Genomic DNA, 26044 nt, shown 5'->3' with positions numbered 1-26044 from the left:
CGTTTTAATTCATTCATTATAAAAGAATAATTGATTTGTATATAAACGATGTTGGGGAAAACAACTAAAATGTCTGAATGTTTAACCACTTTCTCATGAGAAATATTCAATATTGGATCAAAATGGTTCACTTGATGATTTATGATCAATGAACAGTATAATAGTGTGTAAATATTGAAGACTAGGCCTAACTCCCAGCATGTCTGTAAGCTGTGTCCTACATTCCAGAGGAGCCTTCACTGTCCCACAGCAACAAACTAAAACTGTGGATTGATTCAGCTGCAACCTATTTAATCGCCTCTTCTTCTTCTTCTTCCTCTTCTTTTATTATTATTTTTCCCGCGGGCATCAGCAAAACAAACCGAGATGGAGCTTGCTGCACGGGGCCGTCCAAACAGCTGTGAGTTCCCATGACCCGAGACTGACTCTCACTATGACTGACTGAGGGCTGCTGGGAAGAAGAAAAAAAGAAAAAGATTACAGGGAAAGGCTGTAAATGCCGCTGGTCTGAGGTGGCTGTGTATTGAAACAAACAGGGACCTGTTAGACCGAGTCAGGAACATAAAGGTCTGTTTTGAGGTTATTTTAAAGACTATATCGTCGCTGTCGGCCGGGCAAAATGTTTTTTTTATTTTTATTGCCCTAGTTTATACATGACAATGTCACAGTTGCGTCTATTTTTGAAAACGTTTGCCTATAATGGCATGTCCAAAATAGGGATGTGACTTTGGACGGGGTTACGTCTGTCTGTGGGTTTTATCAACCTTTACCCAATGAAAAGTAACAAAAAAAGCTTGTGACTAAATCACCAGTAAGACGCGCAAACAAATTCTTACAAATGTCTTCTAAATCATGACAGTTTTCTGAAAAACCTATGTTTCTGTATCAGTGGTTCTCATGTCAAGGACAATAAAAAATATATGTAATTGGCTGCCGACCCCCATCTTAAAATATGTTGTTCCAGGGACCCCCCCAGAAGCAAAGATGTGTTAAAAACGTTCACTGGGAAAGAATATGTGTTTTATTTTATTTGGAAAAAGCAGTGTAGTATAGAATGCATATTTCTTAAACACAGAAAAAGTCATTGGTGCAATTCCCAGGTTTTTTTTGTTTTTCCCCCCTTTTCCCTCCCTCCCCCGGTCCCATGTCATCCCCCCTCCAAGTGACTCCATCTACAATGTCTCTGTATAGTCCTCACTTTCTTCAGATGGATTACGTCATTATGGCATCAAGACAACACGTAACACAGGGGCAACATTACTTCAGAATGAACACTTCAGAGGGAGAAAAAGAAAAAAGAGGGGACAGAAAAAAAAGAAAAGACAATGACAAAAACCAAGAAACGAAAGTATTTACAGTATTGCTGAGGGGACCAAAAACAAAACAGCTTTGGACTTCGACCATGGGAGGAGGAAGGGTGTCTTAAACATTTTCTTTACAAATATCATAAAGCAATAAGTACTATCCAGTTGTTCCAAATATGGTAGAATTTGGCTAGTCTAGTTCTTAGGGTGCATGTTTTTCCATTTTGAAAATATCCAGGACTATCCCGTGCCAATCGTCCATTGTGGGTGTGATTGGGGTTAGCCATCTTCTTGTAATTTACTTTTCGCTGGCTGCCAGGAGCACCTGCAGTAGCTTTGTGTCTCTCATCTGGTTTAGACATTCAATGTGGCCCAGGTACAAGGTTGTGTACCTGGGCCACATTGATTTGAGTGATTTGTGAATATTGTTCCAAAATACTGTACTTTCAACTTGGGGCACCCCCAGAAAATGTGAAAGTAGTTGGCTTTCTTTGCCCCACACTGCCTCCAGCACAGCCAATCATCACCTTTGTGTTTTTCTTGATACGGGGTCTTAAAATATCTAATAATATTTTTCCAACAATGCTCTCTCCAGTCCATAGAACAGGTTGAGGTAGACTTGGAAGATCTGCTATTTTTCAATAGCTAAAGTATAAAATAATGCTTAAAGTACAGCCACAGCGACCATAGTTTTATTTTGATATGCATCGATGTGAAGATGAACCCTCACACCGTAAATGAAAAAGTAGTATTTGGCATGCAGCCGAACTACGACTGCCGACATGAAGAGACAAACCACAACTACTTCAAGACTCACTCATTATAACTTTATAGTCAATAAACTTATCGCACTACTAATATTCAAACTATGCAAACAATTAGACTCACACACACTTGATGCCGCCGCCGTCAACATGATTGATAAGCTGGGGGCATCAACATAGAAAATAAATAATTTATTTTCACATACTACATTAATTCAGAGACAAGAACACCCTAAAGGGCCTTGGAAATGGGGAGCGAGGAACGCACACATTGTTTTCTGGTCTGCTCAAGAGGGGCGCGACAACGCAAGCGTAAGAAAAAAGCTAAACCGAATCCAGCTCTGGTGAGTCGCGGGCGTGTGCACGAAACGAGCACGCGTGCAACAAATTCACGGGACCGCGCTCACGCGGCTTCTCCGAGCAAAAACGCAGATCTCATTTAAAATGATCTATAAGCGCGTTTTATCAAGGCCCTTTAGGCTGAGATCTCATGCACTATCTATAGAAAGATATCGTTGATTCGTTACCTTTACATGTAACTGTTTAGTCCCAGAACTTTGTGTGTGTGTGTGTGTGTGTGTGTGTGTGTGTGTGTGTGTGAGCGTGATTGACCACAACAACCACCATCAATATCAGTTGCAACTTCCACTGTACCTGCTTTTCATTTCACATTTTACAACTTCCCATGGGGATCAATCAATTGTTCTTTCACTCTCGCCAGTGCTTTCACGTGAGTGCTACTGACCATATGCAGACCGCATCCATCTTGCCAGCAAGGTGCTAACTAGGTGCAACTTCCCATTGACAGCCCATTCATCCAAAAAAGTCCTATCTAATTGTATTAAACAACAGTCAAACTCACCAACACTGCAGCTGTACGAAAAGCTTGAATTATCTATCCTCTTTCTATCTGCAGTGTTTGTTCCATAAAAATCCACTGTAGACAATAGACATGTTATGAGCTACTTCCTGTCAAGAAATTCCTTGCAGGTGATCTGGAGTGTTGGAGTTTGGAAGTGCTTGTTGAAGATCACTCAACGGCCCATGCGTACCACCTGTTTTGAATTTGCACATAATGCAGGAGGTTGCTTTACTGATAACGAACGCTTCCAAACTCTGACACATAGGGAAAAAAAACTGCACAGACTTCTTGACAAGAAGTAGCTCATAACATTTCTACGGTGGATTTTTATGAAACAGAAACTGTATAGATTGAAAGAGGATAATTCAAGCTTTCCGTAAGTTGCAATGTTGGTGAGTGAAAAATGGCAGGGTACAACCCTTCTTTCTAAATATTTGTTCGGTCAAAAATGTTGTGTTAATTGTCATGATATGTCAGGAGCCGAGCTGGCTTTGTCTGAGGCTTAAAGGTCTTTAAACAAATACTTTCTGAAACGTCTATGGAAAAATTAATGGGAAATTCTCTTCCGGTGCCCTCGTCGTTCTGAAAGTGGGCGAGACTACGACGCTCTATAATAAATAATGGTTATTGTATTATTGTTATTAGTTCCCATGACCCGGGATTGACTTGACCCTCCGTCTGGTGGTCTTTAGCAAGGGAGATGACAAAGTTCTGGGGACAGAGATGAAAGAGCAAGGGACAACAAGGCCCGAGGTCTGTATTTACCTCTGACACAAACACTCTGACCTTAGCAACTAATTAAACAGACAAACCACTTCAACAAGCTGACACGGCGCAAACATCATGTAGGGGCGGCGAAGTGCGCAAAATGACAGGGCGCATCCCCTCTCCCACCCTCTCCACCCCACCCTGCACCCATCCCCTCTCCCACAGTCCACACATCCCTGTCCCTTTATCTTGCATTCTATCTGGTTCTTTGATTCTGACCCATGTAATATTGGTTTCTTGTTAATGAACACGTTCCAGTCAGTTGCTATGGAAACCTGAAGAGTGACAGGACGGAACATGGACGGCCGTGTCGCTAACACTAACTCAAGTAGACACAGGCTCTTAGTATGTCCTGCAAAGCAAGTCACAGAAATAAAAAACGTTCACTGTGAAAGAATATACAGTATATTCAAAGATTTGCGCCACATTTTTACGATTTTTCAAAAATAGCAGACCTACAAGCTCGTAGCACGCCACTTGGTGGCGCGCTATGAGCTTGTAGATCTGCTATTTTTCAATAGCTAAATTATAACATAATGTTTAAAACACCAAAAGGGGTTCCCGCCCAAAACGCTGTTAAATCCCAAGTGTTGCTTCAACTCTGAGAATATACCTTACGGGTCCATTCGGTTTCATTTGTACATCTTCAGAGTTACAGATTAGTTGATTCCAACTTCCAATTTGTTTTGGCTGTAACCTCAAAGATAAATTATCTAGAAAGCTACAACGACTTTTTTTTTTTACACTCTTTATCACCTGTCAGAGGTCTGGTCTAGTGGGCTAAATACTAGGTTCTGATGACAGATTTACTGCATATGATATATCCTTTGGTTGGCCTTATATAATGTTCAACATGAATGGTGTGTGAAGCAAGGCTTGTGTAGGACAACAGGCATGAAGGGATACGTCCACAACAGCTGTCTGGCTCTCTATAAAGCAGCGCTTTTCAGACATTTTTGTGCCCAAGGCACACATCTGGGGCAAGTCAAAGTCTGAAACCACACCTGTATTCATAGTGAAAACAGCAGACCTACAAGCTCACACAATGCCTCGCGATGCATTGTGAGCTTGTAGATCAGATCTTTTAGCTACTTTGAAAATTATTGTGTGTGTGTGTGTGTGTGTGTGTGGGGGGGGGGGGGGGGTTGTTGCCTCTGTATTGGGTTATGAGTGCACACAAAATACTAACAAAATCCCAAAGCACACCTGGACGGGGCATATTGGCCTGAACCCCTAATTGCTCCCGTAGTGCAGGTTGGCACCTTGCATGGTAAAGCGCCTTGGATAAAGGCACTATATACAGTAGATGCACCATTTACCATTTACTACTGATACAGGATCAAGGGCTACATACTGTACATAGCAAACACACAATGAAAAGACCATGGCTAACTGTACAACTAGAACGTCCAATGTTTCCACATTTTACCGTGAAAACACACTGCAAAAAAGCACTGCCTGGAGGCAGCGTTTCCCCGAAGCCAAAAACAAATCAGTGGGTTAGCAGTAGCACTGTACTTTTCCTTCCCAAACTGTAAGTACACATTACTACATGGTCAGGACTCCCAGGGTCGGATGTCACTGTGGCGACGCATAGCGAAGCGATGACATCACGATGCCGGCCGCCCCCTGGAGGACACTTTGGGGTAGAATACTGGCGTCGTGACCGTTGGCTAAAACCTGATTCATACCAAAAATAGCCAATCTACAAGCTTGCGGCGTGTCGCAGCGGTGCGACATGCTTGTAGATCGGCTATTTTTGGTGAACGATCGCCACTAGCCTATAGTTGTATTACAACCATCGCACATTATTAGAACATGGAACATTACTCCTCACACTACAGGGACTTGCAAAATGCTAGGACAGTATAATTAGCGGCAGAATTTATTGTGTGTAATGATATATATAGTCACAATTTTAGAGTTAGCAATTAATGATCATTTTCCGGTTTGGCCCATAGTAAATCATTGCTCTGGATTCAGACGAACCCCACTTCATCAACATGTTGATACAAGATGCTTAGCCATAATCACACGGTAGGACCTCACAAAAACTGTAATTTTTCAGTCAAATATTATCAGCCGCTTCTCCACAAGAGGACCCAGTACTTCTTGTACAACAGTGCACAATAACATCCTCTGTGTTCATTTAATGCTGAGTGGGCCTCGGCGCTGCACATTTAACCACTTCAACCTGGCCTCCCCCCCCCCCCCCCCCCCCCCACACACACACACACACACACACTCCAAGATCTACAAGTTCCCACATTGTAGATTAATTAATGTTAGTTAATGTGAATGAAAATCCAAGTCCATGTAGGATGACATCACTGCCTTAAAAGAAGACATGCACGCACACATTTCCGCCCCCCCCCCCCCCCCCCCCCCCTACCGACACACACACACACACACACACACACACACACACTTACAATTCCCTCTTTCTCTTAGTCACACACACACTCTTTCAAAAACACTCAACTGTTTATCACACATGGAAACACACACACACACACACACACACACACACACACACACACGTGCACGAACTCACACACATTCACAAACACACATTGTGGGCTGACAAAGCCACGAGACCCGTGTTAAGATGACTCTGTCTTTATAAGCCCCTCCCATCCGTGAACAATGGTAAGGCACTGATTAATGAGGCCAGTGATTTAATAACTGATAATAATTCATCATAATCAATCTCACCCTATTTATCAATGTGAAGCCTCAACCACCATGACTGACTCACACTGTGTGTGACTGTGTGTGTGTGTGTGTGTGTGTGTGTGTGTGTGTGTGTGTGTGTGTGTGCGTGCGTGCGTGCGTGCGTGCGTGTGCGAGCACGCACTTGTGATTGTGCATGTGCATGCTTAAAAGAGATATAAGGTGTACGTATATTAAGCTTGTGTCTGTTCATGTGTCTATATATATATATATACGTATGTGCGCATGCGCGCGTGCGTGACTGCGTCTTTGAAGAACAGTGGCTTGGAGAGCTGCGACCCCCTGCTGCCTGTAGAGTGACCTTACAGATGAAGAGCCCAGCGCTGGGTCGGAGACACCCGACACCTTCCAACCAATTTACACGAGCCCAGGGGATTTAACTTTTTCATTAGCTCAGGAGAAACCAGCCCCCTCCTCACTGGCCTCACCTGTTCAATGAATAAATTACCCCCCCCCCCCCCCCCCCTCATCAGGCTGGCAGGCAAGTGCAGAGAACAACACACACGTGCACGTATAAAAGTGGATTGGATGTGAATCTACATGGAAAATGAACAGGATATTCAATTAGTGGACTCTGACTCACTGAAAGTTGCTTTGTGTTTTGAGGCTGAACTGAGCATTCTTAACCACTTAGGTCCTATATAATTTTTTCCCCTCATACGTACAAATAACTACAAAAAATACAATACAAACATTGATTTACAATCTCACAACTTTTTTTCTCTTCTTTTTTTGTATTTTGTAAAATGAAAGTGGCTAGGTTAATTGGTAATAAAGTTACTGATGTAGAAATACTATTAGGCCCTTCGTGAATCGTGTCCCTGTTAAATCTCATTAGGGTTTTCTCCTCTTCTTTCTCTATGGAGCAGCGTCAAACTTGATACAGGACCCGATGACGCTATGTGTTTGGATCTTGGCTCTCCTGTTTCTGGCTTTCAGGAAACAATTGTTCATGTTCACTTCAAACTTGGACTCGACTGTCACCCTGACCTTCAAAATAACATTGAACACACAATAACACACAATTACAAATTAGGAATTGTACAGGAAGTTCATTAAATAAGCACGGCTCCCCCTGTGTTGAACGTGTGATTCTTCCAGCCACAGATGGGATAAAAACAGAACCTCTCGCTTTTTTAATTGAATATTCACTGTAACCAGAGTAGGGGGGGTGGGGGGGTGTCTGAGACCCAATTAACAACTTTTGCAGAGTTGCGATCGGAGGGGAAGAAGAAAAAAAGGCATCAGAGACAACAACACCTGTCATGTCACACCTGTTAAGTCTCCTGACATGAATAAAACATGCACCTCCCAGGGGAGACATGTGCGACGGCGGCTAATTCAGCACGTTATTAACAGCAAAAGCACTCCCTCCATCCTCCTCCTCCTTCCCATCCATCCTCTCTGCCTCCTTTCCTCCTCTCCCAGTTCCTCACCTTCCCTCCTGATAAGAGCCTTGCTGCCCCGCTCCCTCCCTCTCTCTCTCTCTCCTCGCCAACCCACAGGGCCGTCTCAGACGGCAAATCTAATCTAAGCGAATCTAATCAGGGCTTCTCAAAAAAAAAAAACGTCTTCTTTTTTTTCCTTTTTTTTACTGTGCCAAAGTAGACGAAGGGAGGGAAAAAATGGGTGAAATGACCCAATTCACTTTTCCACACCCAAACCCGTGAAAATCTATTTCTGTCATGGTGGCGTGTTATAATGGTTATAATGGTTCTTTCAGCAGGCCAGAGACAGGAGGGGAGGGGGGATGAATTCTGCCCTTTATTGTGAATTGATGATGTGGTGTTTTCCATGATGAGAGCACTGGCACGACATGTCGCTCAGTTCTGTCCTCTGAGGCGTCATTTTAAAAGGGCCGACGAAAAGAAAAGAAGATGACCCTTCTTTGACTCGTTAAGCAATGTTTCTCATTGCCGTGCACTCTGAGACGACGATGTCTCAGACTGGAGCCTGATTTACTGTATAGTGGCGTGACGCCACGCGCATCGACGGATAAGAGGATCCTAAGAAATGTACTGAATGGCACACACGATTTCATGCAGTCAAAATAGATGACACACACACCTGTAGCAATGAGGTGCCAGTTGAGCCAACGAAAACAAGCGTAATATCATGTAACGGTAGCCGTGTACTCATAGCTCCCTCGCTAATGGCCTTTATACTACTGTGCTGAGCATACAGCCATTCTTGCCAAAAGCACTGAGTGAAAGTTGACAGGTTAACCAACACTCCCATCTGAGGCGGCTTGAGGTACTCCCCTTCCAAGATAACGTGTATACAAGGTTCCCGTAGCCCCCCATTTACCACCGATTAGCATGCATGACTTCAAACACAGTGATAAAATCTGCTTGACTGTACTTGCATTCTTCACCGCTGCTGTATTTTCTTTGCTGTGACAGATATCCTTCAGTGCTGTGTAATCATTCAGTGCCGTCGGGTGTTTTTAGCTAGTGCCAACTCGGTGTGCACACACACACTCCCACCATTCAGCTGGCTTACAACAACACACCCATACCCCTATTTCCTCGCCACCGTGACCTCAGCATGCGCTTTGTGGCGATCGGTCCATTTTCTTGAAACTTGCTTCCACCAGCCCCCACCACCCAAAACAGTTTCAGCTTCACCCAGCTGATGGCTGACGAGAGGGTTGTGAGTCCTTGGGGGGAGCTGTTAGTGGTTAACACCTTGAGGGCCTATTTAATCCATTAATAAAATGTGCCCATCGTCAGCAAGCGCCTCTAGGCTGTAGAGCGATGCGATCAGTTTCCATAGCACTAATTTGACAGAGATTATCAATCTCCGTCTCGGGCACATGACCGTGCACTTGAACTTGACGGTGATTTACGTCATGGGCCCCGATGGTGTTTTAATTGTCTTGCTCAAGGCCACTTGGTGGACCGAGGGGGTGAACCCATGACATTCTAATTTCCTGATGGCCTCCCTATACTCACTAAGCTACATCCTCCAGACAGTACATTATATCTTGATAGAATCAGTCAAATAGGCTATTGATCTATGATGGACCATTAGTAATAAGGGACCCTGTACAATAACACTCAGAAATGCTACTGCCCCAAAAACACTGGGATCCAGATCAGTATTAGCCACTTAAGTGCCAACTTAAAGAATGTCTAAGCAAATAAATGTACAAGATCAGTGTGCATGTGAGAAGAGAGAGAGAACCCGTTACCCAACACCGTATCAAGGTGTTGAACATCAGATATCTCTCAGTCCGGCCTCAGAGTGCAACACAAGAGGCCTTAAGCCCAGTTTATACCCCGTTGCACGACAGGGTCGTTCACCCAAAGTAGCAGATCTACAAGCTCACATTGCGAGTATATTAAGCATTATGTATCTCCTTAAAATCCTCTCCTCAGATATTTTGCCCGGCGCAGCTGCCCCTCTCTGCTCCATCTCTCCCTTCTTTCTTTCACCTCCATCATGACATTTCTTAGCTGCATTTTCCTCTATAACTTCACGCTTCCCCCAACTTCCAACTAAGTGGTGCTCTCTCTTCTCTCTCAGTTCAGTTCCTCCATTCTCTCTATTTCCACCTCTCAATCTCCATCTCTAAACTCCTTGCCCTGATCTCCCTATTTCCACAATTTTTTCTTTTTTCTTTAAAAAAAAAAACTCAATGTCTGCGGACAAAAGCAGAGGCATAAAGTCATTGTTTGTGAAGAAAGGCATCGAGACAAAGGGAAAGGTGAAGGCATCCCTCGTTCCTCCACAGTGCAGCTGGGAAAGTGATATTCACGCCCTGGGAAAGCCCCACGACTAGCTCTTCATTAAGCCACCTGGGACAAGACTTAACGAACAAATATGGCGTCTGCACGTGCAATCTAGTGTAAACTCGCATGAATCTCGGAAGCACTTTGATCAGTTTGGTGTCTCTCTCAAGGATGATTTTCTGTTTCATTGAACAAGGTCGTCACACATAATGACATGGAAGGTGACCTGTGGTGTCATGCCACTGCGACGCCTCATGAACCTCTCCTTGCTGGCCGGATGGGGCGGCGAGGTTGGAACTGTTCATTCATGCTGCGATGAGGGGGCACTGAATGCACTGCCGAACCGCAGACTGCTGCTAAATGACTTTAACTTTTCATCGAGAATAAACGAGGACAAAACAGCCACAGAGATTGGCAGAGAACAAGAGATACAGACAGGAAAGGAAATGGCTGTTTGGTTCCTAACCACAAACATATTCCACAAAGGTCAGGAACCTCGTTCAAATGTAACATGCCTGTGACAAAGACGGCTCAGTGACTTGACGACTTGTGCAGTATTTCATCTTTCTCTCACACGCGCGCGCACACGCACACACACACACACACGCACACACACACACACACACACACACACACACACACACACACACACACACACACACACACACACACACACACACACACACACACACACACACACACACACACACACACACACACACACACACACACACACACACACACACAGATTAACCACTTAAATCAGGTTCCCCTTAAATCCTATATACTGTACTTAGTTGATCAGGTTCCCCAGGGACCTATTTATGGCGCTCTCATTTATTCCCTCTACACCAAATCTATCCGCCAAAAATAGCTTAGCAACAAGTTCTAATAGCTGATCTATAATCTCACGTGACACGTTGTGAGCTTAAGTAGATCTGCTATTTTCTGCACATGTTGGCACTGAACTATGGCACCGTGATGTACACGTCAAATTTTGCACTCAAGTGCATTGAAAAGTGTGTCAGGGTACTACAGAGGGCCTCATAGGTTGGGTAACCACATGTCCCAATAGGGATCACAGCTCTAGATATGTTGATAAACCCATCCCCCCTCACCCAGTTGCACTACTGGAGGCGATGCTTACAACAGTCTGCATAGCCGTAACAGCAACACTGAAGAGAACTAATAAGAGTAAGGGGCCGTGTCCACAGGAAGTGTTTTTCTGCCATGCATTTCTATGGTAACAATGCACTGATGGGCTGAGTCTTCTTCCCAGAGCCGACTAGCCAAGCATGGCATTTCAGCACTCTCATTGGCAATTCAGCGTATGAGCAGCACGGCTTGGGTGCTTGGGAAGTACTGGGAGCTGATGGTACAGCCAATAGGCCTAGGTGTTATGGCTGTGAATCTTTGGAAGTACTGGGAGCTGATGGTACAGCATAGGCCTAGGTGTTATGGCTGTGAATCTTTGGAAGTACTGGGAGCTGATGGTACAGCATAGGCCTAGGTGTTATGGCTGTGAATCTTTGGAAGTACTGGGAGCTGATGGTACAGCATAGGCCTACAGTAGGTGTTATGGCTGTGAATCTTTGGAAGTACTGGGAGCTGATGGTACAGCATAGGCCTACAGTAGGTGTTATGGCTGTGAATCTTTGGAAGTACTGGGAGCTGATGGTACAGCATAGGCCTAGGTGTTATGGCTGTGAATCTTTGGGTGTCCCACGATTCCATTCGATTCAGATTCTTGGGGTCATGATTCGATTTTTTTCCAATTCAACTCAAGTTTTTCGATTCAATACATAGGATTTCAGCAGGATCTACTCCAGTCTTCTGGCATGAAAGCAAAGTACATTTAGTAAAAAGCTTTTATAATTGTAAAGGTTTTATCAACTGAATGAACACACACGACAACAACATCTTGGATGGAAAATGTTTTAACTTCTGACTGAGTCTGACACTCAAGCCCATCACACACCGTCTGCGACCGCCGCGCGTCAAAACAGCCGCCTCCATTATTTTCAATGAACCTATCGCACACCGGCGGCGTCCGACGCGCGCTGGCGCCTCGCCGGGCGCGCCGATAGAACCAGTTCTATTTTACAGGCGGCAACACGTTGCGCCGCGTCGGACGGAGCCGGTGTGTGTTGGGCTTTAGTCACTTCTTCTCACTCAGTTACCAGACTACTTACTGCTGTAAACAATGCACACATGCAGGGTATGCAGAAACCCATAATGCATTGCACAGGTAGTTTTAAACTCACTCACTTGTGTTAGTTAGTGTACAGAGACTACAGACATACTCACACTAAAGAGTTGCCTCGATGCAAGTAATATTAACGAGTGTCAGCTGGACCCTTGTTCAGCTGTGCTGAACTGAAGTGACTGGGGTCAATTGAATATGACTGAAGACATGTTCATATAGTGAAAACTCCTGTAACTGTGACCAGCGATTTTTTGTATTGATTTTTGGATATCGATATAATGAGAATCTCGATTCTATACGATACACCCGCGCGTTACCGGCTGATACTGACAATAAGCCACTCCCGACCTACTTCTTTAAAAAGAATCACACCCATGTGAAGTGAGGGGCGCTCTTGTCATCGTACATCAATTTATGTTAGCGGACATTTGACATTGCTACATAAGGTACATAAGGTGGTCCCTTATTGGCCAAGCGCTCCCATGTGATTGGTTAGCCGATTTGCTCGTTTATATATGACGTAAGTTTTCCCTTCAATGTCAATGGCGTTTAATGTTTTCATGTTTAATTTACGTCATATTTAGCTGAATTACTAGCTCTTATCATACATACATCATCATGTATCATCTCATACTGGCCATTGGCCAATCAGAATACCTGTTCCCTGTGATTGGTTAGCTGATTTGCTCGTTTACATATGACCTACATTTTCCCTTCAATGTCAATGGCGTTTACGTTTTGATGTTTAATTTACGTCATATTTAGCATAATTCTGACGTCATTTCTCCGTTCATCATCATTGGCAAATCTTGAGACGTGTGGGGACAAAAGCTGTTTATAGAAGGGGCAAGCGCCTTTTGAAAATAGCGGAAATAGTGATCCGACACATTGTGAGCTTGTGATGCCCAAAACAGTGACATTGCAATAATATAATAATAGTATAGATGTCACACAATCCCAAGGCACAACTGGAAATGTCTCATGGCACATCGTTTGGAAACCACTGGTCTAGGCCTATACCTGTCAACCCTCTCCTCATCTCGCCATCTGCCAATTTTTCAATCTACCCTTCTATCTCCTTGTCTTTCATACGACCAGTATTTAGATGTCCCCCTGCGTGCGTTTGTCAGGTTGTGAGGTCCAGCTGAGCTTCATTAAGGATGTGAGCAGAGACTACTAACTAAGCAGTCAGCATGGTAATGAAGAACCCTGTGTGTAATAACAACGTTTAATCCCCACTGCACTCCACTCACCTCAACACCTGCAACACATGCCTTTCATTACCACTCACACACACACACACACACACACACACACACACACACACACACACACACACACACACACACACACACACACACACACACACACACCCCTACAGTCACACATGACGCTATTATCAACAACAGAAGCACGTCTCGGCCTCTCCGCGCCTCTGGGCCAACAGCCCTGCAGAAGAAGCGTGAAGTCACACGTTTCAGCCAGAAAAGCGGGTCATCTCGAGTTAGAAGGGGAGGAAGTGGAGGCCATTCGACTCGGGCCAGCGTGGGAAAGATGAGCGGGCCGCTTCCGACCGCAGCGAGCAGAGAGCCGGGCTCTTAAACCGTCACTGTCCCTCAGCCTGCGTAACGGATCCCTGCCTGGGTCATCCTGGGAGGACGCACAGGAGGCTTTTACACTTATTAAAGTCACCCAGTCGGCCAGGAGAGGAGAGGAGAGGAGAGGAGAGGAGAGGAGAGGAGAGGAGAGGAGAGGAGAGGAGAGGAGAGAGAGGAGAGGAGAGGAGAGGAGAGGAGAGGAGAGACAAAAGGGAGAGGCTAGCTGAGGAGGATCACACACGCACGTACACAAACACAGGCACAAATGCATACTGTATGTACACACACACACACACACACTCACTGCGCCCCAGTCAAACGGGCGCCGCATTCTACTGCTATCTCCCCACATAGACAAGAGCACACTTACATTAAACCCCACACCCTTAAGATAACGGGCGCCATCCTCTCTTACGTGTCTCAGTAGTCATCAGCCATAAAAGCATCACCAAACTGATCTGGAATGGGCCCGACATGGAAGAGGAGCTCAACGAGCCACGGACGCACTCGGCAAATGAGCCCAACGAGCCAGAGCCAGGAGCAACAGGAGAGAGACAAAGACATCCAACATCTTACTTAGATGTTACTGATCCTCCTGCAGGAGCGGCCTCGTGTTCTGACAGCACACCGGGCCAAACAAAGCACAGAGCCATGAACGCCTCGTGTTTTTATCCAATACATCGTTTATTTTACACGAGGGCAGCATCATATTGATACGTATCATCTGAGATTTGTCTTGGCTGCAGGCTGCGATTGCAGCGGGGATGAAAGATACGTGGGAACTGATTTTGTGAAGAATGGATAGGGGAACGCCAGTGCTTTAGGCTCTGGTCAGTTTAATATGATGAAAGAAGTTCCGCTGATGTGTGGCTGGATGCAGAACAAGGATTCAGCACAACTCCAGAACCACATGTCTGGGAGGACATGTGAAAAAAACCTTTGCAGTCTGAAGATTGCAGGCCAGGAGTCGACGTTGCAATTGCAATTTTCACAGTGTACAGCTGAGCTCCAGCATAGGCGGAGGTCTGTGGACAACAGCTGGGACACCTCGGTGCTCTGCACTCTCTATCTCTGTGGTGTTAACTTCTTGTCAAACCTGCTGCCAGGAGGAGAAACTCTGGCAGGAGTGTGACCAGGGGTGGAAAAAATGACCATGAAACCAAAGGAGTACACCCCTTAATCCTTCATTTAGAGGGAGAGCGACTGAGAGAAAGAGAGACGAAGGGAGAGAGAGGGCAGAATGTCTCTAAAAATACCCCATAAGGAGGGAGAGATGGAGGGGAGGGGGGGTTAGTAGGAGAAGTGAATGCTTGTTTTCTCTTGGCCCTACAGTGAAAAAGCAGCATGTTGAGTGAAGGATCCGCTCCTAAATATACCCCCTTCTTCCTCTTCTCTTCAGCATCGTTCTTTCTTCCTTTCCTGTCCTTCATCTCTCACCTCCCTCTCTCCACCTTTCACAGCCTCCATCTCTTTCCCTTCGGTCCCTCACCTCTCCCTGCTTCTCTCCTTTTCCTCCATCCCACTCTCAATTTTATCTCTCATTTCTTTTCATAAACAACTTCACGCCTTCCCTCGGTTTCCACTTCCCTTCCCTTCTCTTCTTACCTTCCTCACTCCTTCCTTTTCTCCTCCCCTCTTTTTCTTGACCTTCACTCTCCCCTCACTCTCTCTCTCCCTTCCTGCTCTTTCATGATAAAAACATGTCACTAAAGACCCAAACAGCCCGAGGGTTTGAGGCATGAAGGCAGAGAGAGAGAGGGGCAATGGTACAATGTCTTGATTTTTTTTCTTTCTCGGCTAATTCATGACAAGAGCCAGTGGCCCAGATACTGCTGCGACCAACCAGGGGATGCCACCCCTCACCAGCACCACAGGCTACAAGACATGGCCTCATTGAAAACAGAGCCTGTTAGAGACAATCGGGCCTGTTTATTAACCAACAGTACAGTATGCTAGGCTCTATGACCACAGCCCCCATGAAGGCCATTTTAGTATGAGGCCGTTGTGTTGGACAAGACGGATTGAGTTTGGGTACAAAATGGTCCATGCAGAAGGAAACCCCCCTACAGTATTTATTGGTATTGACTGTAGGGCTAACCTTGATCTTCATCTAATAAATCTAATAAATTAGTTATAGGAATTTGTTGACTGATCCATTGGTTGATTTAAACAACAAATGTGTAAAATTGAGTTCCAAGGATCAATTCTTGGTCCTCTACTTTTCTCCATCTACATGTTCCCCTTAGGTCAAATAATCAGTAAAACACAACATCCATTTCCACTGTTATACTGATGATACCCAACATTACCTGCCACTCAACACCTGCAACCCCAACTGTCTATCCTCCCTGAATGCCTGTCTAGCCGACCTTCAAAGTTGGATGTCTACAAATGTCCTGCAATTTAACACTAACAAATCCTAAATTCTCCTGTTCGGCCCTCTCACCTCTAGAACCCACCTACACAACTGTCACAACAGTAGCCAAAAATGTAGGTGTACTACTGGACTCTTGAGTGAAGCCCAGGACAAATATGTGGTTCGGACACATGCTTTTTCCATTTAAGAAATATTTACAGAATCCGACCAGTCCTTTCCACCCCTAACCTTCACAAAGTTGTCAATGCACTCATTTCATCCCGCCTGGACTATTGTAACACCCTCTATTCAACACTCAGCAAGGGATCCATACACCGTGACCATACACTACCTGCAGTTGGTACAGAACGTGGCTGCCAGACTCATTACTGGTACTAGGAGATTACATAACCCCGGTACTGGCTGCACTGCACAATAACTTTTAGAATTGATTTTATTGTTAACTTTTAAAGCTCCAAACAGCCTGGCCAGCCAGACAGCCAGCCTGGCTACCTAGCTGACCTACTGGAACCCCATGTGCCTGTTCGTCATCTGAGGCCCTCTAATTTAGCTCTACTAGTGGTTCCTAAGACCAACCTGGTGACGAAGCCTAGGGTGAAAGGGCCTTTGCAGGTAGGGCTCCCAGACTCTGGAACAGCCTCACATTGGACCTTAGGTTTGCTAGCTCCATAACTATTTTTAAATCTAAATTAAAGACCCATTTGTATAGATATGCCTTTTTAACCCCTAACAATGTATGCATTTATTTTTCACTGACACTGTAATTGTATGTTGCCTTTGTTGTTGTAATTGTTATGAATTATGATTGATTCACTGTTGATTTTACGTTATCAAGCACTTTGCGACTTTGTCTAAAAAGGTGCTACATAAATAAGGTTTAACATTATTATTATTATTATAAACTGATCAATTAATAGATTATTAATATGAGGGTACTGTACTATTTGTAAAGGGTAAACACGAGTCCTTTCAGGCTTATATATATTTTCCCCTGAGATGTTAAACAATCTTGATGAATGCCCTCGTGCTCTATAAGATTGTCTTTGTGAAACCTGACCTCTGTTCAACTGTTGTATGCATTCTGTTTTACCCTTTGTAAAATACTCTATTAGGGACCATCAGTCCCGTTTACCAGCCAGTGGAACAGTATAGGGTTATAAAACCATCTTGCAACCCACATCGACTGTCTGCAGTCAGCCTAGTATTTCACACCATGTACAGGAGTCGGGGTTACACCTACAAAATAACAGACTGCATGAAATTATAAAAAAATAATGGCCATTATGTAATACAAGGCCTTGGTTGGCAAGGTGATTGCACCCCTAACAGAGTGGATTCTCTGTTTACGTTATGATCTTATACACACGATAAGCTTGAGGTTTTCCCCCATTCCCAAAATGGATATAAATCAAATTGACTTCCTCTTCTTCAAAGACAAAGGAAAAACACAGAGCAGAAGACAGCAACCCAGTGGCTGGTGGAGTTATCGTTCATATCCCTGTGTGTCTTTTGTGTCTCTGGAGCTCAACACACTCTTTGTACTCACACAAACGACATGAGGTCAATTCCCTTCATAGTTCACAATCTCTTTTACATACAGTACACCTTTTATCACACAGAGCTTATTGAAAACACAATGAACCTTGTGTGTATGTGCGTGCATGTCACTGTGTCCTCATTGGACAGATATTAGTGCTGTACAGTGATAAAAACATACATATAACTGCATGTGTACTTCAGTGGTCTGAAGCATCGATACCTTCCACCCTATTGTTCAGCACCTGAACCCCTACATGGACACTGGAAAACACTGACCCCCACAACACACACACTAACTTGGACAATAAACCACACACACACACACACACACACACACACACACACACACAGTATTAATAATGCACACACACACGCCTTAGACAATGACCCAAACACACACACACACACACACACACACACACACACACACAGTATAATCCCACTGGACAATGATCCAACAACACACACACAAACCAACTTAGACAATGACCCAGTAACGGTGGAAGGATGAACCTGAGAGGCGGCGTGTAACGGCGTCCCCCAGCCCAGATTGACTGAACGTGTGTGTGTGTGTGTGTGAGTGTGTTTGTGTGAGAGAGTGGGGGGGGGGGGGGTCTGCTGTTGGGGATCTTCACTTGTTTGAGTAGCGGCGATGTCACTGATACCCTGCTCCCTGTGTCTCTCTCTCACACACACACACACACACACACACACACACACACACACACACACACACACACACACACACACACACACACACACACACACACACACACACACACACACACACACACACACACAACTTAGTGGTAATTGTATCCAGCTCTGGGGGCCTCTGAGTTACTACTTCCATCTTCCCCTCTGCTGACAGCTGACCATGGGGGCTGATGAATGGGCAGGTCACGTAGCCAGACAACCACACTAAGTGTACCAATATATATATACTGTATGTGTGTGTACTTGCGTTACTACCGTACTACACTTGTGAGGACTGTCTCCACAAGTATAGCAGAATTTGAGAGATAAGACATCGGGAGGCCAATTTCTCCTGGTCGAGAAATTGATGTTTTATGGTTTTACAGTTTGGCGTACAATAAAGAAATGATTCAGTTTGGGGTTAGGATTAGACATTCAGGGCTCCCTTACCCCTTATCTCTACATTTATTTGGCATTTTTTAATATTTAGATTTTTTCGATCGACATTGACACGTTGTGAGCTTGTAGATCGGCTATTTGAACTATTTTAAAAGGTTTTTCTAAATAGTAAAAAACATGGCAAATACGTTTAGGGATAAGGGGTAAGGGGTGGCGCAAGATATAGCCCTCAGAGTTAGGTTTAGGGGTTAGGGTTGGAGTTATGCCTTGTGCACCAGTGTCTCAGACCGGAAATAGCTGATCTACAAGCTCACAGTGCGAGTGCGACACGTTCAGAAATTGTAGATCAGCTATTTTTGGCATTAGGGTTAGAGTTAAAAATGCTAACAATTTTAAAAATGCCATTCATAAAATGGCTGTCCCTGTGTGTGTGTGTGTGTGTGTGTGTGTGTGTGTGTGTGTGTGTGTGTGTGTGTGTGTGTGTGTGTGTGTGCGTGTGCGTGTGCGTGTGTGTGTGTGTGTGTGTGTCTCTCCGGCATTGAAACCCTACTATGGGGGATACTGTATATGTTTTTATTCCGGGCATTTTCCTCAGGGCCTCTTGTCCACAGAGCCAAGCACTACTGGGGTGAGCAGTTGGGTCATACTTGCTCAAGGGCACCTAGACTTCAAATGGGACGACAAGTGGAATTGAGTGTGTGTGACCTTTAAGTGAGGGGACGGAGAGCCCCCTCTCACTGCCTCACACACCTACCCCATGGATGCAGTAGAATGGTGAAACCACCGTTTGAAAGGAGCTAGGGTTGCCCACTTCGGGCCCGTTTGCCATTGTGGCGGTTCCTCAAAGGAATAGAAACAATTTCATTGGCTCTGGTTCCTCTGCCTAGCTTAAAAAAGATAAGCTACCTACTACTAGACCGTGAAGTATGCATAGTTAGTTGTATAGTGTCGTCACACTAATCTCTATTTCTAAACAACGATTTATTTTCCATACACCTTTGTACACAAGTTTAGAACACAGCATTGTCGCTATTAGCTGTGGCATTTTACTAATCTGTGTTACCCTGGAAACTCTTACACAACTGAATCCTGGCCTTCTGCTCTGACTGAATGTATTATTACCTCTACGTATTTCCGTCTGTTTGTTCATATTTTTAGGATCAAGGGCAATTTTGTTTTGTTATATTTAGTGAAGCCACTCCTTTTGTGTTCTATCTATCTAATATATCTATATCTTGAATCTGCTACTGTCTGCTATCAAGCACAATTCTCCAGAGGGTTGAATAATAGCTTCTTTATCTTATCTTTACCTCCATACTATGATGACACATGCCTCCAGCTGCACTACACACTACTTCACTCTATGAACAGGTCTGTACTAGTGTTGTTTCACATATACACACAACCACCACCAGCCCACTCCCACACATCAGCCATATAAACTATAACCGGATCCAGAGACACACCAGCTGTTAGTTAGGTAACCCATCACATCGAGATAAAAGGCACATGAAGCCGTGCGTAAAATGTCCCCATGAGCCCTTATTCCCGCTGCGCGTCATGCGGACAAGTGCATGTGCGGACTGTTACACTCGATCAAAATAGTACAGACGTGCCGTGCAGGCAATCACTTAAGGACGAGGGGAAACGTATGGACCTCATGACCTATACAGCATGATATATAGGCGTGCTCCCCCTCGGCAGAAGGTGGGTGCGTCTCGCCAAAGTCGCCAGGGGGACACGCGTAAAAATGACTGGCACGCGTTAGAACTCTCTGCAGCCTTTGAAACCGTGCAACGTTTTGGAAACCAAACCATTAACAACCATTCGACCGACGCCGCCCTGGCCGCGTCAAGTGACACTTCAAATAATGCCGTGATATCATTCATCAACTTACCGGCCAGGCAAACTGGAACGGCATGACGATCTTCCCAGCGTCATTGTTGCTTCGACTTTGACCGTTCTTGGTGCTCTTGAACTGAAAAGTATTCCCACCGAGAGCGCTAGTAGTTCCAGTTCCATAGGTACAGTGTCCCGTGGTGGTGACCTCGGTTTGGTATTCCTTCAAGCACACTTTGAAATATGTGTCGCACTCGTCCAGGCTGCAGTGGTCGCCGTCCTCCGCGTCACGGTCACCGTCGCAGCACTCGCCGCTCAGAAGCTCACCTTTGGGATTCTCTACGGAAATCAGCTGCAGCTCGAAATAGCCCGTGGAATGGGACACCTAAAAATAACCGATCACAAGAAAGACAGAGGAAAAAACATGAGGCAAGTGTTTACATTGGGCGACGACGGTCTGGTTGTTGTATACGTTGGCCAAGTTGAACTTTATCGGCGCCCGTTTGGAGGCTTGGATAAACGACCTACTCCAATTTAGCCCACTGTGGAAATAAAGATAAGTCGCCACAGTGGATTTTGGCCCGAATTTTAACATTCACTATACTTTGTCGTTTTGTTTATGGAGAAAACTTTTTGCACATTTATTTAATTTAACCTATTGGTATGGTCTAATGTCTATGGGTCTAAGCCTTTATTTAAGTAGGCCTGCCGCCTACCTGAAAAAGGACTGAACTTACACTAATGAATGTCACTGATGGGCTTATTCTAACTCATAATTTACCAATGTTCCCTGCGGCAAAACACTGTCAGTAAAAAAAAGTTAAACCTGATTTATTTGTCTGAAGGAAGCTCTAATTTAGGAATTCCAAGATCACATGATTCAATCGCCAAACACGCAATTCAATTAAGAGTGGAATTTCACCCCAATTGAATTTTCGGAAATGAATGAGTCCCCGTTGTTTGAAGAGATACAGCTCCCAACCCTGTCAATATATTATTTCAAATAGGTAACACGTTTATTTATAACATAAATACAAAATAAAAAAGTTCTCACCTCGGTCCACACAGTCAGCAGAAGACACACTATTGAGAAGCAATGCAATTTCCACGTACAATTCCACATGTCTCCGGCTGATTAGTATTGGCTACCATTAGGAAGAAAAATGCCTTGATATCAATCAAAAAAATTGAGTGTCCCTCTCTCCTGGCATGCAAGACGTTGGAGGGAGGGGGTTAAAAAAGAACCCTGTTATCGTATTCCCCTACAGATACCAATCCCCTGGCAGCGAGGGTAGACCGAGAGCGCCGAAACGTTCAGCCGAGGAAAGCGCACTGCACTGACAGAGACGCACGACTGTCTGTCCCCCACCGCTCCACTCACTCAACCAACAGCGAGGCGAGGCGATCCGTTTCACAGCCTGAGAAGCCGTGATGATTGGCAGCTCCGCAAACCATTCGCTGACTCCTCTGGCTCCAGCCCTCTTGTGGAGGAGCGGCCAAGAGCCAACCACGGAGGCGGGACGCGGGAGGCGGAGTGGCCAGCCATTACAATTAAGGCTTGATGAATTTCATTAACAGACGTCGGTCGTCTGCGTTGAGTTTTTGTTTGTTTGTTTGTTTGTTTGTTTGTTTTTTATACTGAGTTGGCCCACCCTTCCATTTTGTTGTTGTCAATAAACAATAAATCATTTCACTCTGTCTACCCCATTAATCGACCTTTATGTATTTAATTAATATTTTATGTATTTATTACATTATGTATTTTAAGTGGACTCATGAAAAATCACTGTTTGAGTACCAGTAGCGCCGTAGCCTACTGAGCAGCCACTGTCATGTAAGCAGAGAAACATGTCTATGAGCGCCCTCTACTGTCTGGTTACTTCAACCCTGGTAATGTAATCTGTAATGTACACAGAGTTAGTGCAGTGACTTCATGCAGTATTTCTGCAGTTAGCCTAGGTTAGGTACTGTAGCTGCAGTGAGAATCAAATGAATGCCATAACCTTTGCAGTAATGCCATGTTCTACCAAAGAAAGTACCAACACAGGATAGAATCCATGACTTAAACCACTACTATTTGAAATTAATCATTTTGGCCTTTTGGGATTGGGTGGTGGAAATGCATGGCTGGTGGTAAAAGCACAGGCTGGAGGATAGGCTGGAATCGCTGGATAGCGATACATTAATGGTAGTTATCATAGTAGAAATGCAGGTTTACTCTATCATGCTCAATTCACACAAGCAGTGGCATTTCACCACCACGTTATGAGAAAGCGGCAAGGTTCAATGCAATGTCTGTGGCGAGGAGCGATCGCTGCGGCAGGAGTTGGAGCCTGCAAAAAGTGATTCAGCAAAGTTGAGAAAAGTTCAACTTTGCCGCTGCCGTTATGTGTGTGTCAGCCAACCAGAAGGATGCTGCGCTCTGAAGTAAGCATGGACCAGGCGTACACATTCGACACCACTTGAGATGGACATAAACTGAATACTACAATATATTGAAGTAGTGAATGATACAGTTTTAAATTAGCTGTTGTAGATGTGAAATGTCAAGATTGAGCAACTGTATGGACTATTTCTTACCTAAAATGTATTGATCGTTTTACAAACAAGCTGTCAGAGAAGGGCTTCGAGTGTCTGTACTTCTCCCTGCCTGAGAGCTCTCGTACCAAGCACAGCTGTGCTGCCTTGAGCAGTTCAGAGCACTAGAGCTCTCGCTGGACCACAGCTCGCATATTTATGAGGGTGTCACTTTTACCTCAGACACGTCCATTATGCGAGAAAGAGAAGGAGTGAAATTAAGAACTCAAAGCTGGTAGTGTGAGCAGCATCAGGAATGGCTAGTTATTTAGCAGTGGTAAAAAAATATATGCAAGCCATTGAGCAATGTAAAGAATGGAACCCATAACCCTAACAGAGATGGTTCTCTACCAACAGCCAGTTACTGTAGCAGCAGCCAAAATCATATCAAAGTGTTAATGCCTTGCACAACGCATTGGTAAAGATGAAGAGGTAGGCAGTTAGTGGTTATGAAGCAAAGGAAAGCAGTTGGGCTCTCATAGCCAGCCATAATGCAAAGTGAATTAATTTCAGAAAAAAGGTTTTGACAAAGTCTTCTTTGGGGGATTTCAATCTCAGAAAGACTCTGTTGAAACTTTCCTTTATTCTGTAATGAATTTGCTTTGCACCATGACTGCTTTCCTTTAAACTTGATGTCTTCATGTGTTCCTAGCTCCCTTTGTTTTGTCATGAAACAGTAAAGAGGCTGATTATGGTTATGATGTGACCAAATTACCTATGTGAGTGTGGTAGTCACTAGTCACTAGCTATATTATCCTGCCAATGAGACACATGCTAGCTGTGAGATGTGGTAGTGCGTTAGCGCTGTTATCCCACGAGTGGTGAAATACATGCTACAGTAGCTGTGAAGCTGTGGTTGTAGTCAGTTAGCTGGGTTATCCCGCCATGTGTGACACATGGTAGCTGTGGTGGTAGTCAGTCAGCGGTAGTATTACCCAGCCAGCAGGACACAGGCAGACAGGTGGTCTATGACACTACGCAACAGATGTTTCCACTCTGGAAAGCAGGTGCAGATGACCATGTCTCTTTCTCCACGCACGCACAGCGTCACTTGCACAGGCACATGCACAAACACACACACACACACACACACACACTTGCATACCATTCATACACAGACATTCACATAAATACCTAAACATGCACATTAACACTTGGATAGCAACACTCACTCACACACACACACACACACACACACACACACACACACACACACACACACACACACACACACACACACACACACACACACACACACACACACACACACACACACACACACACACACACACACACACACACACACACACACACACACACACACACACACACACACACACACACACACACACACACCCCTGCAGTGCTCCTCTCTTTACGACGGCTCTTATCAGCAGTGATAAGGATCCATGAGAAACCCAGCTTGTGCAGATAAACTGGGGAAGTAATGAGGTTAATTAGGAAGGCTAGATTACTCAACGTATTCTAGGAGAGCATCTGTGGTCAATTCCCTCGTGTTGTGTAATAATTAGGATGACTTAGAGTGGACAAAGTCATTTTGTAATTTAATGCCATTTTTAATGATCATTCAACCTGATCATCCTCATCAGGTAGGGTTTCAGTGTCTCACTAGACTAGAGGGCACAGCAGCTGCCCCGGGGAATGCTTGATACTGGACATCTGCTCTAATCTCACCAGATCATAGCAACTTCTCTGAGCATGTTTACGATGTGGCTCAGCAAGAGGCAATCCGTCTATGAGAGTGAACATATGCATGACTGTGTGTGTGTGTGTGTGTGTGTGTGTGTGTGTGTGTGTGTGTGTGTGTGTGTGTGTGTGTGTGTGTGTGTGTGTGTGTGTGTGTGTGTGTGTGTGTGTGTGCGCGCACACAGGGGCAGCCTAAAACAAATGCCAAAAACTGTTCTGCAGGCACCTCCCATTCAGTACCCATTCAGGAACTGCTTATCCAGTCGCAGATTCGCAGCAGGTCTAAATGGGATAATTCGAATCAAAATAGCATTCTGTCCACTTCGTGCAGTTTAGCTAATCATATTTCAATACCAGTAAGAATGCTATTTGTCCAGACCTGCATGTTTCTGTGTCCTGGCCTGTGCAAATGAAAGGAACTGCGTTGAAATCAAAAGTGTGTCTGTAGCCATTGCTACAAGTCTGAACAACAAGGACACAGCACTCTGCCTACACACATACTGCAGCTGCAGTGAGTCAGGTGCAGCTGAACATCTGTGGGCAATTGGCAGGTTGGGAAATCATGTAGGAATTCAACAGGATTGAATTATCACTTTACTTTACTATAAGTGCTGTCCTGAAGGTTGCACACCAAACCTTCTGAAGTCACATTTATTCCAGTTGGCTTGGTAAAAATCCCACCACACCGCAGCCCTGTGTCCCCTTTAGCGTTGTGCACAACATTGCAGATGTGCTATGAGCCATACAGTAACCTACAGCTTTCAAACACACACACACACACACACACACACACACACACACACACACACACACACACACACACACACACACACCTTGTGCAGGCAAACATGATACACCAACCTTCTCTATTTTTTCTTTTTCTGCCGAAGAACGGAGTAGAGCAGAGGGAAACCCTGTCAACCCAACTCATAATGTTATGG

The 26044-nt window shown here is 44.7% G+C and overlaps 1 protein-coding gene across 1 annotated transcript in view; it reads right to left on the bottom strand.

The window, feature by feature from the left end:
• The window catches only part of LOC308329802 (protein jagged-2-like), a gene marked incomplete at its 3' end in the record, with an annotated part of 62726 nt that extends 40285 nt beyond the window's left edge, over positions 1 to 22441 (bottom strand). The window contains exons 1-2 of the mRNA XM_080784305.1: positions 21874 to 22441; positions 20878 to 21204 (exon numbers count right to left, since the gene is read on the bottom strand). Of these exons, the coding sequence (XP_080640431.1) occupies positions 20878 to 21204; positions 21874 to 21942 (396 nt within the window). The 5' untranslated portion in view covers positions 21943 to 22441. The remainder of the gene's footprint in view (positions 1 to 20877; positions 21205 to 21873) is intronic.
• Positions 22442 to 26044: the final 3603 nt, after the last annotated feature.

This window comes from Protomyctophum bolini, assembly GCF_963924005.1.
Source record: "Protomyctophum bolini genome assembly, chromosome: 15".
NCBI classification, from domain to species: domain Eukaryota; kingdom Metazoa; phylum Chordata; class Actinopteri; order Myctophiformes; family Myctophidae; genus Protomyctophum; species Protomyctophum bolini.
This window is presented reverse-complemented; position numbering and strand designations above follow the sequence as displayed.